The sequence below is a fragment of the Carassius auratus genome, chromosome 40 (assembly GCF_003368295.1).
Source record: "Carassius auratus strain Wakin chromosome 40, ASM336829v1, whole genome shotgun sequence".
Taxonomy (NCBI): domain Eukaryota; kingdom Metazoa; phylum Chordata; class Actinopteri; order Cypriniformes; family Cyprinidae; genus Carassius; species Carassius auratus.
Genome location: NC_039282.1, coordinates 16717173 through 16734555, shown reverse-complemented (window position 1 = coordinate 16734555; position 17383 = coordinate 16717173). Strand labels below are relative to the sequence as shown.

Sequence of the window (17383 nt, the reverse complement as noted above, 5' to 3'; positions counted from 1 at the left end):
TCAGCATTGCATCACAGGAATAAATTAAACCGGGTGCACAGAGATATGCAAATTCATACGCAGGACATGCATGCAGGACATTCTGATTGGACAAACATTTTATTGCCCTACACCTTTACATTTATATAAATGCTATAAACTATATTTAGACCTCTTAGCTTAGTGATTGCTATCAGGATGACAAGAGACTTTGAACCAGAATAACAAATTTTTTTTTTACCAAATCACCAACCCCGACTTTAATAATGGCTTTGATCGAAGATAAAAGTTGGGTTCTTTTCTAATAAAGTTCTGTTCCAGAAACAGGAGAGATTCTGAGATTCACAGATTCACTGTCAATCAACCGTAGAGTAACGAGCCTCATCTCAGATTCAGAGAAATATTTTGAATTACATCTGCTGTCATCTTGGATAAGAAAACAAATGAAAACAAATGAAAAACAACACACAAACACAAACACACACACACACACACAAACACAACCACCCACCCACCCACCCACACACACACGTTTGTTTTTGTGAAAAGTGGGGACATCCCATAGGCGTAATGGTTTTTATACTGTAGAAACTGTATATTCTATCGCCCTACCCCTAACCCTTACAGGAAACTTTGTGCATTTTTACTTTCTCAAAAAAAAAAACTAATTCTGTATGATTTATAAGCGTTTTGAAAGATGGGGACATGGGTTATATCCTCATAAGTCACCCTCTCCTTGTAATACCTGTGTCATACCCATGACATTATACAGAGCATACACACACACACACACACACACACACACACACGCAAACACACACACACACACAAAGCAACAGAGAACACATAATTAAAATAAAGAATGTGTTTTAAACAAAAATGCACCAAAAAAAAAGGAAACAAACAAAACATCTTGGAATGAAAAAATGCAAGCCTGTTTCTGCCATGTGAAATTATAATTGTGACATTTTCTCTCAATTTCTATTCTATTTTTATTTTTATTTTTTTACAAAGTTTACATCTTGCAATTCTGTGTTTAGATCTCGCAATTCAAGGTTTATTTCTACTTTTACTTTCTACTGATCTGTATGAAAACAAATGCAGAAAACGTGACACGGGGTTCAATATGAATCCTAAAAGTAACACCTCAATCAAACAGAATAAAATACACACACACAAATCTGTTAAAATAGGTCTTTTCCCACAATCGCAGTGCTGTGGATTTTGTAGACTGGATTTAAACAGGGTAAAACTGATTAATCAGATCTAGAAATACTACTCTTATTGGTAGCAGATTAAATTAAATCCAGATATCAAAATAAAGTTCTAAAACATCAAATAAATGGATAAGCAAGGGATGTGTAGAACTTTAATGACAGTCCTGTTGATTCTGCAGGGGCCTGTTTATAGAATTATAAATCTATTTCCAGGTCATTTTCAGTTGAAGGGACTTCGGTTTACAAAAAGCAGCTTCTACCTGCAGAATCGGTTCTGTAACCCTCATATGTAAATGTATTTTGATTTGATTTACAGAAAACACCATAAAAATGAACTTAGCTAGTGGGAAGCTGCAGATGGAAACAGTCTCAACAAATATAAGCTTTTCCCCCAGATCCTGTGCGCTTCTGCCTAAACTGTCACAGCAGGAAACAGAGCTGAGTTTTAGAAGATAAAAGTGCCACTGCATACACTGATAAGGTGAAATCTGGCAGCAGGTCGCGTTTCTGAGCTGAAAACAGTCATAGGTCGCTTTACCATTGATACATCGCCATACAGTTTGAATGCTGTGAAGTTGCTTGTGTTGGCGTAAGGTTCATTAAGAGTCTGAATATCAAAATGTGCATGCCAAAACACCTCAGGATGGTTACTGAGATACAAGCAAGTGTGTGTGTGTGTGTGAGAAACGGCAGTGATCTCAGCCAATCTCTGAGTTGCATGAGGTTAAAAGAAGTTAAATGCGACATTTAAATAAAACATGTTAAGGGAAAGATGGATTTCACAGTTGGCGGGCATGAACTGATCAAAGCCGTCTGATAAATTGATACTGGCAAACACAAACATGCATAAACATATTTGTGCAAACACACCAGAGTATGTGAGCGATGCAAAGAGGAGTTGCATGATTTTGCCTGAAGCGAGAAGCAGTTTCTTTTTTTTCTTTTTTTAATCAGAGGGTCAGCACGTTCTGGCTGAGATCGCTCCCAAAGCACTCCATCACAACCACTATACACTTCAACATCTGCATCTGATGTCAGCAATATTTCACACACTATTCGAAATAGACTTTTAACAGTGGGAATAAAAGAAGATGGAATTTGGGAAATATTAATTGGGAAATATAATGTCTAGTTAAAAATTAATGATGGATGAATGTGCAATTTGGAATAATAATTATAGTAATTTTTCTTTGACTATTCTTAATTTGGGGTACTTTTTTGTATTTTTATGGATAAATGCAAAATTAATGCACAAGCACATATGCAACCTTACTAGCATTTTTCAGCTATTAATATTAAACTAACTTTATATATGAAAATAAAATTATATTTACATTTTTTTTAATGGAAAAAAGTTTGGGAAGCATATTACTGGAAAAATTAAATATACAAAATGTTGCATTAATATAAATAATAAACAACTGAGCAATTTTAAATGACAACAATAGCAACAAAAATAATTATTTTTTATCTTCATTTCAAGTTTTTTTTTTAATGGATAAAAAATCCCTGCAAAATTAATTGTTTATACGTGCAATATTACTATTTTATTTATAATTTCAGCTATTTATATTACAATCATATATGGAATTGATATTAAATAAATTGTAATAAATAATTAATTTAATAATTAATAATTAATTTAAATTTATTAAAAAAAATCAAATAACAATAGAAGTTGGGAAATAGTGCTAGAGAAAAAATGATCAAATATACAAAATTAATGATTTGATGTTGATTATTTGATGCGAATGACATTGACTTTATTAGTTTTTTTTCAAATTATACACATGCACAATTACTAGTGTTCGTCTACTATTAATACTACATTCTATAGTATATTCAAATTGTATTTATAAATGTGTGGAGCAGTAACTGGGTGTAAAATCTGCTCTGGAGTGAAACCGGAGTGAGATTTCTTTAAGCTGTGCTCTAGCTGCAAACAGAAATCCTGGAGTGGATTCGGAGCGGAGCGATTAAAGAAACAGCAATCCGCTCCAATATCTCGAAACTCACACAAACACAACACAGATATTACAGATAAATGTCTCACCCTCCTCTTCCCAGGGACTCTTCCGTAGGGAATCACAGTCAGACCGGCACGAAGAAACAGGCGGCAGATTCGGCGCCACGCTGCACACGACCACTCCCCTCCGGTTGGTCCCGCCCAGAATCCGCGGCGACTCCGATGGATGGAAAGTGCTCATTTCCGTCAGCTCCATGACTCGGCCGTCACCTGGCCGTCTCTCCAGGGTCCCCCGAGTGTCTCCGGGAAAACACGGCGTGTATGCCATCGGCCTGACGGGGACCTGAGGCGGACCCGAAAGACTTCCTTCCATGTACAAGCTGATTGGCTCTCCGATGGCGCAGCGTAGCGGTGGATAGTGCCCACCGTTGGCTTTGTGCAGCAGGGCAGCCGTAGCCGGATCCTGAACCATGGAAAGGTTATTCCGGGAATAGCTCTTCTGGAATACCTTCTTCCGGAAGGCGATGAAAAGGAGGATGAGGGTGAGGATGAGGAAGAGCACGACGGCGATCCCGATAAGCTCCTCCTTCCCAACGTAGGCGTGGCCAGCCTGCATATCCGGAACAACCACGGGACGAACGGAACAAGTGCTTCCCACGAAACCCGGTGTGCAGTTACAGTAGAACGAGCCGAAAGTGTTGACGCACACACCGCTGTTCTCACACAGCTCGCGTTCACACTCGTTCACGTCCTCTTCACAGCTGCAGAGGAGAAATAAATAGTTTTACTGCATCAGTTTACTGGGATTCAGCAGGAATGCATCAGTCTGACACAAAGACCTGACATTGTGTCTGAGAGCAGGCATGATGGGATACATTTACAGCCTAAAGTAATCCATAGTGAAAGGGTTAATGCGGGGCGACACCACACAATAAAGGCCAATCAGAAGATATTTTTATTATAAATCTGGAGAAGGATTTTGGAGCTGTCACAGCTGGTCAGGAGGACAAAGATGTTTTTTTTCAGCCATTTTTGGAAGCTAATGTTTCATTAAAGACAAAGTAAAATCAATTGTGATTTTGTTAACTCCCATAATAAATATTGCTGGGCTTTTTCATAAAACTTTAATCAAAATGAAACTTTCTCTGCTTTATAAACAAGTTTAGAGGCAACTAATGCTACACAGATGAGAAGAAAAACGATATTAATACAATAAAGTAAAAATAACTGTTAAAATTTTTTTATATTTAATATTTGATTACATTTTGTATACATACACATACACACACACACACACACACATGCATATAAGTATATTAGTATAATTGATATACTTCTATTGCTTTTAGCATTTAATTTAATTTTTATATTTTCTGTTTTCACTTTAAACTTTTTGTCATGTTTTAGTCATTTTTTTTTGTGCACGTCATTTGTATTGTTTTTTATTTGTCTATATAGTTTTTATTTATTTTTATTATTAGGTTTTGTTTTTATTTATTTAGTTTATTTATTATTAGTTTTTGCTATTTTAGTAACCAAACAAAGACATGAAATGTTGAAATAAAATAAGCTGAAATAACTGAAATAATAAATTCAATTTTAATTTCACATTTTACGTAATATTATTTACTTTTCATATATATATATATATATATATATATATATCAATTAAATAACACAATATAATATGATATGCGAGTGTGTGAGAGACGCTGAAGGTGCATGAAAGGCCCTGTAAATATAAATAAAATAAAAAAAGTGTTCTGCTGTCTGTGTATCTGCTTCAGCACTGCTAAAAGAACGAATAAAAGTGTCTGTGGTCTGTAATGAACTACATTAGCATAAGCCAAGAGAGACTGCAGCAGTATAATCTCCTCCATACAGAGAGAGGATTGAAACAAGACCAGCACTGCTCAGATGAAGACAGATTGATGCCTCCATCCAGTGGCCACAGGTAGAGCTACAGTTCCCTTCAGAGAGGACAACACCGACTGTATACAATTATACTAGGAGGACATGCATGTATGAATATGTATGCAAACATGGCAAGCAAGTCAGTGTTAAGCCTGTGTCAGTTTTTCACGGTGTGCTGCCAACACTAACAGACTCGTGCACATGTTTTAGATTGAAACAGATGCTGGTTATTAAATTCTGTAAGCAGCTCCTGACTTTGGAAAGTTGAAGTTCATCTATCTAACAGACTACACACATAAAACACACACAGTGTCATTGTGTACAACTACACACAAAAGAAAATCACACTATAATTTGGTTGCTTGTTTACTCTCTCTCTCTCTCTCTCTCTCTCTCTATATAAATATATATATGTGTGTGTGTGTGTGTGTGTGTAGAGAGAGAGAGAGAGAGAGAGAGAAAATATTGACCTGTTAATATATGAAATATTAAAATAATACAATGATGTATTATAATATTGTATTATTATATAATAAGATATAACATATAATAATAATAATAATTATTATTTCTATAGTTACATTGAATAATGTTATATTAATATACGTTAAAATTCTGAACATTATTGTATAATTTTACAATCAATTTTTTTTTCAAAAATGTTTGTTTAAAAACATTACCTATCTATATATCTCTTTATCTATCTATATAGAGAGTGAGAGAGATAGAGTATAGACTTGGTAATATATGATAATTATATAACAAAAGTTATTATTAACAACGAGTTCAAAATATATAATTAAAAATTGATCTATGCTACAACTATTAATTACAAGTTAATTAAATTTGAATATACATATACTTCTGTCATTATTTTGCTAATATTACATTTTTACAAATAAGTTATATTTATATTAAAAAAATATTAAATATTACATTTATTCAAAATAAAAATATATTTATAAATATAGGCGCATATTCTTTCTATAATAATATTTATATGAATATAACACAAATATATATATATATATATATATATATATATATATATATATATATATATATATATATATATATATATATATATTTACATGTATTCAGAAATATATTTTATTATAACTATTATATGTAATACTATTTATATTTTTTAAACAATTCACATTAAAGAAAACGTTTTTTTTTTTTAACGTATGTGAGCCTGGAGCACAAAACCAGTATGAAGTCGCTGGGGTATATTTCTAGCAATACCCCCCAAAAAACATTGTATGGGTCAAAAGTATAGATTTTTCTTTTATGCCAGAAATCATTAGGATATTAAATAAAGATCATGTTCCATGAAGATATTTAGTAAATTTCCTACTGAAAATATACCAAAACGTGATAAAAAAAGAACATCATTGCTTAGAACTTCATTTGGACAATTTTAAAGGTGATTTTCTCATTATTTAGATTTTTCTGCACCCTCAGATTCCAGATTTTCAAATAGTTGTATCTCAACCAAATATTGTCCGATCCTAATAAACCATTCATCAATGGAAAGATGATTTATTCAGCTTTTAGATGATGTATTTCGAGAAATTGACCCTTAATGACTGGTTTTGAAGTCCAGGGACACATCTAGTATAGAAATATATCAATTCTTTAAAACATCATGTGGGATGTTTTGGGCTCAAAAACTGAATAGCTAAGACCAAAGTAGCTGAAATGGCGTTGAACTGACGTTGCGCCGGTGTATCCTCTCTTGCAGCTGCAGACGAATGCGTTTCCGATGGGTTTACACACACCGCCGTTCTGACACGGGCTCGGCGTACACACGCTGATCTCGGTCTCACAGCGTCCTCCGGTGTACAGAGCGCTGCAACTGCACGAGTAACCTGAGAGACACGAGAGAGAGACGGTTAGTTCATGAAATGCAAAACCATCGTGCAGACACACACACGCACACACACGCACGCCGGTGGGAAGTCGCGTGGAAAATGTCAGCGAGTAAACAAAGCGCTGGCTTTATCAGGCCTCCCCACAAAAACAAACATATACGTCTGCCAGACACTCCTCCCAAACGACCTTTACAGAGAAAACTCCCACAACGCACTGCTCCGTTCATCAGAGCCACTGAACGAGTGAAAGAGAGAGAGAGAGAGAGAGACGACTCCAGTCAGGCAGAAGGGATGACAAGAGAAGGAAAACAAGAGACCAAGCCAAGAGGAGAAGAACCAGAAAGTTGACATGAAGAGAGAGAAGAGAAAAGATGAAAGAAATGCGAGAGAAAACACAAGGGCCGAACAGAAGATGAGATGAGATGAGATGTACTCGAGAGCATGTGGAAAGCCGGCGCTGATTTAATCATCATAATTGCTGATTCGGTCTCCATCAGACGCAGTAGATGTGAATTACAGCTTCACTCGGAAGACAGAAGCGAGCTTATTTGACTCACGCCAAAACTGAGCAAAGCTTGTTAACCAGAGTAATTACATCACACAAGCAGATTACTGGAGAGTAAATGAAGCAACCAGGAGGAGTAATAACATTAAGATGAATCAGGGCACAATCTTAAAAACAGACATTTCTGGAGAGTTAAGCAGGGTTTGGACACACACACACACACACACACACACACACACCTCCAGACGGCAGGCTGACGCAGGTGGCGCTGTTGAGGCAGGGCTGGGCGGCACAGGCGTCCGGATACAGAACACATCCCAGCTTGAGATCGGTCAGACCCACCACCTCTGCGTACGGGCTGCGCTTGTTCTGCAGCGGGAGCTCGTTGTCGTTCAGAACCACGGAGTCCAAACAGCCCTGAAAGCCGTTGGTGACCCCCGGACCCTTCCTTTCCGTCAAGCCACGGGCGTCCGGAGGCGACACCTGCGCTCCGAAATAAATGGCCAAATCTGCTCCCAGAGGTCGGTGTTTGGTGGTGGCCAGACGCCGCTCCACGTACATGTCGTCAAGAGAAAGACTGCTGTAGTTTCCTCGCAGCTCCAGGACCACGTGATGCCAGCTCCCGTCGTTGACCGGACGGCCGGAGATCCCGATGCTCCTGGGACTGCTCCCACAATCCAGCTGGAACCACAGCTTTCCCTCTTCAACCTGTCAGTCAAACGAGACGCGCTCTGTTAAATGTGATGCATTAAAGATCAGACTGTGAAACAATGGCATGTGAAAACAAACATATAACGTGATAAGTGTTTTTTTTTCAATAATGTAAAACAAATATACCACACCGCTCAAAAGTTCGTGGAAGATAAGATTATTATTATTTTTAGAAATTATTACTTTTATTAAGGATGCATTAAACTGATCAAAAAGTGACAGTTAAAGATTTATATTTCAAATAAATGCTGTTCTTTTGAAGTTTCTATTCATCAAAGAACACTGAATTTTTGAATGTTTTCCACAATTCCATAATAATAACGATAAATGTCCCTTGAGCATCAGATCAGAATATCAGAATGATTTCTGAAGGATCATGTGACACTGAAGACTGAAGTAATGATGCTGAAATACAACTTTGCATCACTAGGAATAAATTAAATTTGAGAAAATATTCAAACAGAAAACAGTTAAAATAAATAATAATAATAATACCTTCAGCACACTACAGGGATCTGCACGCGTGTACATGATGATTCCCTTGCTCTGCAGCGTTCTGATGCGGAGCGCTAACTTCATCTCTCCGCTCCTCTCTCCATCTGTCACTCTGTACTTGATGTAACTGTTCCCAGAGAAGCTCAGAGAGGTGTGTCCTGAACACACACACACACACACACACACACACACAACATCAGTCACTGAAAAGGAAACGGCTCTTACTGTAAAGAGCTTTCACACGGGGTTATACGATACCTGCACACTCTCCCAGTTTGCCCTGCGGACACTGGCACACGTACGGCCCCCTGCTGCGGTCCGTTCCCACACACTGCATGTCACCGGGACATCTCATGTCCGCACACACCTCCGACGCAGCAGAACAACTCCCGTCTGAGAGGAGGAGAGGGACAGACAAATTACTACTGCAACACAAACAGGCTCTTTGTATAGTGCTGTACATTTGTATACAGTGAGAACGTTATGGTGAGATGGTAATAAACTGCCTTGTGAATCCCTCATAAAATATTGATTAAAATGTTTTTTTATTTTATTCATTTAATTTTTTAATGCAAACCAAAGTGTACATGGGAAGGTTAATAGTATCTGTCCAACCAACAGGCCACAATGACACACTGACATGCAGATATCATGGTTTATTAAACTTTCATTTAAAATTATACTAAATGTAGGAGCGTAAAAAAAAAAAAAACTACAATTGCACATATTCCCCCACTTAACAACATACTTGTTGAAACTTCAAGAATTACACAATTAATTGTGGTTTATTAAATATCAATACTTAAAGTTTCTATAAACAATTCTATTAAAATAAATAAATTATATTTCTAAAAATTTATTTATTTTAATCTATAAATAAATTAAAATTGGTCATAAATTCTATTCAGTTTGTTTGGTCCTATTTACAGCAGAAATATCATAGTAGCCTATATGCATGGATATTGTGTTCCACTTTTGAGTCATTTTGAATAAAACTGGGGCTTTTGAATCAAAAAAAGTTGAGAACCACTGGTTTAAAATGATCCTGGGCCAACAGTTTGTTCACACACACACACACACACACACACACACTCACCGCTGCACACACATCGTGTGTTCCTGTGGAACTTGGGCGACACGAAGCTGGTTTTTGTGGAGCTGTATGTGAGCAGACTGTGTGAGTCCAGCGTGATGGTTTGTTCACACTGAGCCTCTCTGCAGTCCAGACCCGAGCAGTTCTTATCCAGAACCGCTGAGACTCTCAGAACCTGGTCCAGCTGTCTGCGTGCCGAGCTCAGCTTCTGTGTCACCAGCGCTGCCTTGTAGAACCCACCGCCGTCCACCGTCTCCACCGCCACCAGCAGGTCCAGCTGTCCCGTGGACTCCACCGGCTGCACACTGAGCACGTGCAGAGCATCGGGCCGCGGCGTCGCCATCACGCTGGACAGGACGCGTCTGACCGAGGGGAGGTGACGGGACACGAAGTCGTGAGGGGAGACGCGGTCGAAACGGATGGTCACAGCCTCGTGGAGCATCTCGGCCGAGGCCTGCTCCACGTGCACGCTCACAGGCACGTTCACAGTGAAGCGGCCGTCTGTTACTGTAGCGCTGAGAGTGTAGCGGCCCGTGTCCAACCCGCTCAGAGCGATGATCCGACCGTCTCGAGGACTCACCTGAGACAGAGACAAAAACACACACAGTAAGACATCTATTAAGATTCACAATATTTACATTCACCCTATGAATGTTGTTTTTGACCATGTTTGATGAATAAAAAAAATATATATTTATATATTTATATTATACATATATACTATTTCTAAATTAGTATACATTTATAATATTTTTTTTTTATTTTAGAATTGTATCAGCTGAACATGTAATTGCATGTTCTTGGAAAAAAGATTTTTTTTTATTTTTTTTATTATAGTATTTTATTTCTTTTATTTATTATTATTTTTTATTATTTTATTTATTATTTTTTTTAAATTCAATCAATGAACATTTTAACTGTTTTTTAATCTGTATGTCAATCTTTGAAAAGACTATCAAATTATATTTTTTTATTAATATTAACTGCAAATTAATTTGACTGTAAATTAATTTAAATTTAAGTAAAAAGTCTGAACTTTTGATGTATGCAAACTAATTAACAAATTAATAGTTCTCATTGTAAAAACATCTACAAAAAAACTACTAAAAGTTTGTTGAAAAGCTTGAAATTAGAGAAATAATTTAATGAATTACAATTAAATTCATGATTTAAAAAATGCATGAACTTCAAAGGAGCTTATGACAGTTTTGATTTGAATTTCTTTTTGGTTTTGCATAATGCCCATAAATCCATCTTTGACTGAAAATATTATTACATTTTAGACAAAAAACTAATTTTTTATTATATTTATTTGAATCTCAACCTGTCTTAAAGTAAATAATTACTTAAATAATAAACATGAGCTGAATGATAATAATAAATAAATGATAAAAATAATTGAAGGATAATTGCTGTAGGGCTAAAAAATGGACTCAGTCTAAGACATGAGAAGGACTGAAGAAAAATCTGTCAAAATATGAATGTGATGCGAGCACAGAGAAAATGGAAAGCATTGGATCACACACTGGTTTACCTTGAACAGGCTGCTCTGCTGGTGTGTGTGTCCGTAGGTGAGAATATCAAAGGCGTCCTGGTCTGTGGCGTGGATCTGACCGATCACACCTCCTGGAAACTCATCCTCCATGGTCACGATGTGCACGTGTAAAGGTGACGCCACTGGCTTGTGCACGCTCTCCTCTATCACACGCACCAGCACGCTGGCCATCGACGACAGGGGCGGCCTTCCCGAATCACTGGCCTATGAGGTGAAACAGCGGACAGTGACTGGCTGAAGCAAGCTGAGCATAAGAGACTTTCAAACATACTTTCTCTTTACCTGTACGTGAATGACATACTCTGTGCCTTCTGACCTACGAAACACCTGATTGGATGTCAACAGCCCGTCTCGATCCAGTTTAAACCACGCCCCCTCATTTCCTGCTAGAATTTGGAAATGAAAAGGCGGGCCGTTGTGGCTGGCGTCGTTATCGATGACGGACAGCTGTAGGACGCTTGTTCCCGAAGGCTTGTTCTCCTGTTGATGAGTGAAGCTCACATGAAACTGCTGGAATGACTTGAACGTGATTGGCTGATGGACCTGCCACTCTTAATCTCACCTGTATAACCGCAGTGTGATTGGCTGGAGTGAAGGTGGGCGGGTTGTCGTTGACGTCAGTGATGTCGATGTTGACCTGAACGGTTGAAGACATCGCAGGCGTCCCGCTGTCAAGAGCTCTGATGGACAACAAGTAACCAGCCATCTACAGATACAGAGAGAGAGAGGTTTAAAACATATAGAATAAGAGACGACAAGAAAGTAGAAAGTTAAGAGAGACGAACACATATCTATACACTCTCTTTCATTCTGACTGTGTCATAAATAGTTCATGACAGGCTGACAGATGATCTGAAGCTCTATACATACACACACACACACACACAATCTAGGTTTGTAACTTGCTGTCGGTTTCTCTGCTTTGTGCTAGTTCTCATCTACTTTTCTTCTCTCTTCACTGAAAGCACTGTATTTTAGACATTTGTGCCCAGTTATAGTTATTTTATTTTAAACTCTACTTACAATGTTAAGCACTATTCAGAAGGGATTCGTCTAAACGAATCATTATATTTCGCAGCTTAGTTACAATTAATGGACTTTATAGAGGATTTAGTTAAAAGAGTATGTCTGCATCATTCATTACAGTCTTATTTCAAAAGAGCCTGGAAATAATCAGACACATTTTAACCATCTATAATTATACAGACTCAGGAGGCTAAAGCCAACAATGACTTCATTAAGCGAATGACTTGAGAGTATAAAGAAGAGCCTGCGTGTAATCTAGGAATGCTTTGGCGCCATCTAGTGGTTGCAGACTTCTATACCATTGTGTACCACTAAAGCCAACTCAAGACAGCTGTTTTATTTTATTTATTTACTTTAAATAAAATGTTTAAAATAAACACGGGGGAAAAAATACATTTGGTTTCGGTAATTTAGTTTTTTAAAGAAATTAATACTTTTATTCAGCAAGGATGCATTAAACCGAACAAACGTAGCAGTAAAGACATCTATATTGTTACAAAAAATGTCTAAACAATCCTGTTTTAACCTCCTATTTGTAAATAAATAAAACAATATATATATAGCAAATAAGAAATAAAGACTGAAATAAGACTGCTTTTTTCAAAATTCAGCTTTATAAAAATTTATATTAGATATTATATATTTTTTTATATTCATATTACCAATTTCTAAAAATGAACTCAAAAAGCATATGCTTTACTAGAGCAAACTCATCCATCTCTTTTTTTTTATATCAGGTTTCACAGGTGTAATGCGTTAATCTTAATCTCACACATTTTGTCTAATATTAATGTGCAGTATTTTGCACGTGGTAACAAAAAGATAACTGTTTAAAATAACAGTATTTTAATACATTTTTAAATGTAATTCAAAGCTGAATTTTCAGCATCATACAGTCTTCAATACCACATCATCTTTCAGAAATAATTCTAGTGCGCTGATTTCCTGCTCAAGAAACATTACTTATTATTAGCGACGTTGAAAAAAAATTGTCAAAAGTGACAAAAGACTTAAAAAAATAATAAAAAAATCTATTTGAAATAAATATTTCTATTCATCAAAGAATCCAGGAAAATATCAGTTTTGCCAAAAAATAAGATTAAATAAAAAAAAAATATATATATTAAGCAGCAAAAGCTGTTTTCAATATTGACAATGCTAAGACCTGTTATTAATAATTGAACACCTACAATACCTGATAATATTTGAGCAGCAAATCAGCATGATCTGATCATGTGACACTGAAGACATGGAGAATCTTTCATATTAAATCAAACACTATATGACACCGTGTCTGTTATTAAAGACTTTCCAGTGTGAATGTCTGCCGTGAAGGATCTGATTTACTCTTTACTTCGGCTGTTCCCCGATCAGTGTCAATTAAATTAACCCTTTGTGGGGCGTCTGTCCTATTAAAAGCCTTATATTTCTCTGTGACTCTTTCGTGATGGTAACATCCTCACCGTTTCTCGATCCAGCTGCTTGTTGACTTTGATCTGGCCCGTGATTGGCTCGATGAAGAACTGGTTCTCTCGGTCACCGCTGATGATCGAGTACAGGATGTCACTGTTCGCTTGGCTGTCCATGTCTTCCGCGGTCACCTGTCCAACCACCACAAATCACCAAATTATAATGTGTCTCTCAAAGAAACTTAAAGAGGACTGGTGTCAATCTCATGAGCGGATACCTTGACCACGGTGTCTCCAATGTTAGCGTCCTCGCTGATGGACACTCTGTAGGCGTCGCGGCTGAACACCGGGGCGTTGTCATTGACGTCTGTCAGGTTGATGTTCACCATGGTAACAGCACTAAGGGGCGGAGTCCCGCCATCAGTTGCCTCCACCGTGAGGAAATAATCCTTGCAGGACTCGAAGTCTAGCGGTCGAGATACAGAGATGGCACCTGTACACGGCACAAGGGTAAACATCGCACAACTCAGAGTCCATATTATATACATAAAACTAACTTATAACAATGTTTTTTATATTCTACACTTATATCACAGGCACCTTAAAACATTTAATTTGATCATATTTGCCCATCATATGAACTCCTGATCATTTTTGACCATTATAGATGCATTCAAACATGTTTGGCCATTACAGGCACCAGTAATCAGATGACTTTTTTTTAGTTACTAGTAATGTAACACATTACCTTGAAATTTACAATGAAATGCATGAGTTGCTTTTTAAAATAAGTAACTCAAGTCACATCGTTTTCCCATTTATTCACTGATATCTCTCCCGTCCTCGGGATGAGAGAGGCATTTCCTTCAGCCTGAGGCTTATTCTTTTCACTTTTAGTGTGAAAGGGCCTTTACGGTTGCCAAAAAGTTCCTTATATAAAGTAATGCAATAAGTTACTTTTTTTATGTAAAAAGAAATATTGTAATGCATTATTTAAAAGTAACTTTCCCCGACACTGGCAGGCACACTCAAATATTTAATTAAATTTTCATTCATGAATATTTGATTTGATACATTTTGTCCATCATAGTTGCATTTAAAGATTTTTGGAACATTTCAGCATTACAGGAACATTCAGATGTTTCATTTGGTATTTGAGCAACGAAGTTCATTCCTTTAGGCCATAATACATGCAACCAAATATGTTTGGTCATTGTTGGCACTTTTTAAATTCTCAGTCCAATCATTTTTGGCCGTGTGTGAACATCTGATTTGAGCCTTTTTGGAAATCGGATACATGCAAACATGTTCGGTCATCACAGGCACATTCAAACACTCAGTTTGATAATTTTTAGCCATTATTTACATGCATAAACCGTATTTTCCGGACAATAAGTCACACTTTTTTTCATAGTTTGGCTGGTCCTGCGACTTATAGTCAGGTGCGACTTATTTATCAAAATTAATTTGACATGAACCAAGAGAAATGAACCAAGAGAAAACGTTACCGTCTCCAGCCACCAGAGGGCGCTCAATGCTGCTCAGTGCTCCTGTTGTCTACACTGAAGACATAGAGCGCCCTCTCGCGGCTGGAGATGGTAATGTTTTCTCTTGGTTCTTGGTTCTAAATAAATGCGACTTATAGTCCAGTGCGACTTATATATGTTTTTTTCCTCATCATGACGTATTTTTTGACAGATGCGACTTATACTCAGGTGCCACTTATAGTCCAAAAATACGGAACATATGATTTGATTGTTTGTTTGTTTTTTGGCCACAACTGAAGCAACATATTCAGTGGAACATATAAATATTCACTTAAATCTTATAAATTATGTAAATTATAGGCGTGTAGGAATATCTGATTTAATCATTTTGGGCCGTCATCTGTGAATTCAAACATTTTTGGTTTGATTTGAACTTTTTTGGGCATTACTGAAAACATACACCAAACAAAATGATATATTTAAATTCTCATTTGAACATTTCTGTATAGTGTGCATAGAAATCTGATGTAATGCATCTCACCTGTGTTGATGTTGATGGTGAAATGGCCCTGTTGGTTTCCGGATCGGATGTTGTAGTAAATATCAGCGTTGGTGCCTATATCTTTACTGGCAGCGTAAACCTGTACCACTTCTGTACCCACTGACACATCTTCAGGAAGCGTGGCCAGATAGTCCCTCCTCTCAAACACAGGAGGATTGTCATTAATGTCCAAAACTGTGATCGTTATGTTCGCAAGGGAAGAGAGGCGAACGGGAACGCCTTGATCTGACGCACGGACCGTTATATGATATGAAGACTGAACCTCACGGTCCAGCAGACGCTCCAGAACAACAATCCCAGATGATTTATCAATGGAGAAGAACCCGTCAGCCGAATCAACAAGGGAATAGACCACTTTACGATTAACACCTGCAAAATAAAACACATGCTGGATTTTATAAGCTGCGTATATATAGATCACGATCTTTTACTGTCTACTGTTAACGAAAACAATGCTGTCAAAATTCAATATGACCCGCTCGTACCCAGATCATGGTCTATGGCTTGTATTCGGGTCAGCAGGGCTTTAGTGGCGGTGTTCTCGTGGACACTTGCGGTGTAATGAGGCATGTTAAACATCGGCGGACTGTCATTCACGTCCAGGAGAACCACCACGACCTCAGCCTCACACCACAAACCGCCGCTGTCCGTCGCACGAGCAACAAGAGAGTACTGCGCCACCTTCTCACGGTCCAGCGCCGCGGCGGTCTTCAGCTCGCCTACGGAACGAAAAAGAGACTTGTAAGGAAACAACAAGGCTATAAACAGAATGCTTCTTCAAAGCTGACTCACAGACCTGTGTGTGGGTGTATGATGAAGTCTTCTGCTCCAGAACCGGACAGGGAGAACTGGATCTGTGCGTTTGCACCCACGTCAGCGTCTGTGGCTCTGACCCAGAGGATCTGCTTATTTATGGCCACATCTTCAGACACGGACACAGAGTACACGGCCTGCAGACACAAACACACTCATTACAGAGCTCACATCAGCTCCGGGCTTCACATTCAGGTTGGCTTGTGCTGTAATGAGTCAAGAGCTTTTCAGTGCTCATATTTTCAGTGCCAAAAACGGAGAGCGAAATGAAAATGTTATTTAAACATCGAGGTCTGCAGGACTAATGATCAGTTAAGGAACTATTTCACATTTGCACACTTGATTTGAAAATATCTGGCCATCATAGGTACATTCAAACATGTAATTCAGTCATTATATGAATGTTATTTTTGGCCATCATAAATGCATGCAAAAAATGCATTAAAGGCACATTTAAATGTTCAATTCAATCATTTCTAGCCATCATACAGTTATATACATTTGAACATTTTCCGACCTCATACAGAATATGTATGCAAGCAACCCATCACAAGTCCATTCAAACGCTCAATGTGGTCATTTTTCACCATCAAATGTGCATTCAACATTTTTTGTCCACTTAAACATTAAATCATTTTTTAGCCATCATCTGCACATCTGGACATCTGATCTGAATTTTTTTTGTCCATTAAAGATGCATGCAAACATTTTTGGCCAATGTAGCCCCATTAAATCATTAAATTCAATCATTTTAAACCATCATATGTGCATCTG

General features: G+C 37.5%; 1 protein-coding gene across 5 annotated transcripts in view; it reads right to left on the bottom strand.

Annotated features, from left to right (window-relative positions):
• Positions 1 to 17383, bottom strand: part of LOC113058724 (protocadherin Fat 3) — a 123480-nt gene that overhangs the window by 9103 nt on the left and 96994 nt on the right. For all 5 annotated transcript variants that reach the window (XM_026226889.1, XM_026226890.1, XM_026226893.1 and 2 more), the window contains 14 exons: positions 16593 to 16746; positions 16282 to 16515; positions 15776 to 16165; positions 14026 to 14240; positions 13802 to 13939; positions 11875 to 12018; positions 11595 to 11792; positions 11292 to 11516; positions 9761 to 10337; positions 8923 to 9057; positions 8665 to 8822; positions 7698 to 8166; positions 6797 to 6950; positions 3250 to 3923 (listed from right to left, as the gene is read on the bottom strand). In XM_026226889.1, coding sequence (XP_026082674.1) covers positions 3250 to 3923; positions 6797 to 6950; positions 7698 to 8166; positions 8665 to 8822; positions 8923 to 9057; positions 9761 to 10337; positions 11292 to 11516; positions 11595 to 11792; positions 11875 to 12018; positions 13802 to 13939; positions 14026 to 14240; positions 15776 to 16165; positions 16282 to 16515; positions 16593 to 16746 — 3865 coding nt within the window. The remainder of the gene's footprint in view (positions 1 to 3249; positions 3924 to 6796; positions 6951 to 7697; positions 8167 to 8664; positions 8823 to 8922; positions 9058 to 9760; positions 10338 to 11291; positions 11517 to 11594; positions 11793 to 11874; positions 12019 to 13801; positions 13940 to 14025; positions 14241 to 15775; positions 16166 to 16281; positions 16516 to 16592; positions 16747 to 17383) is intronic.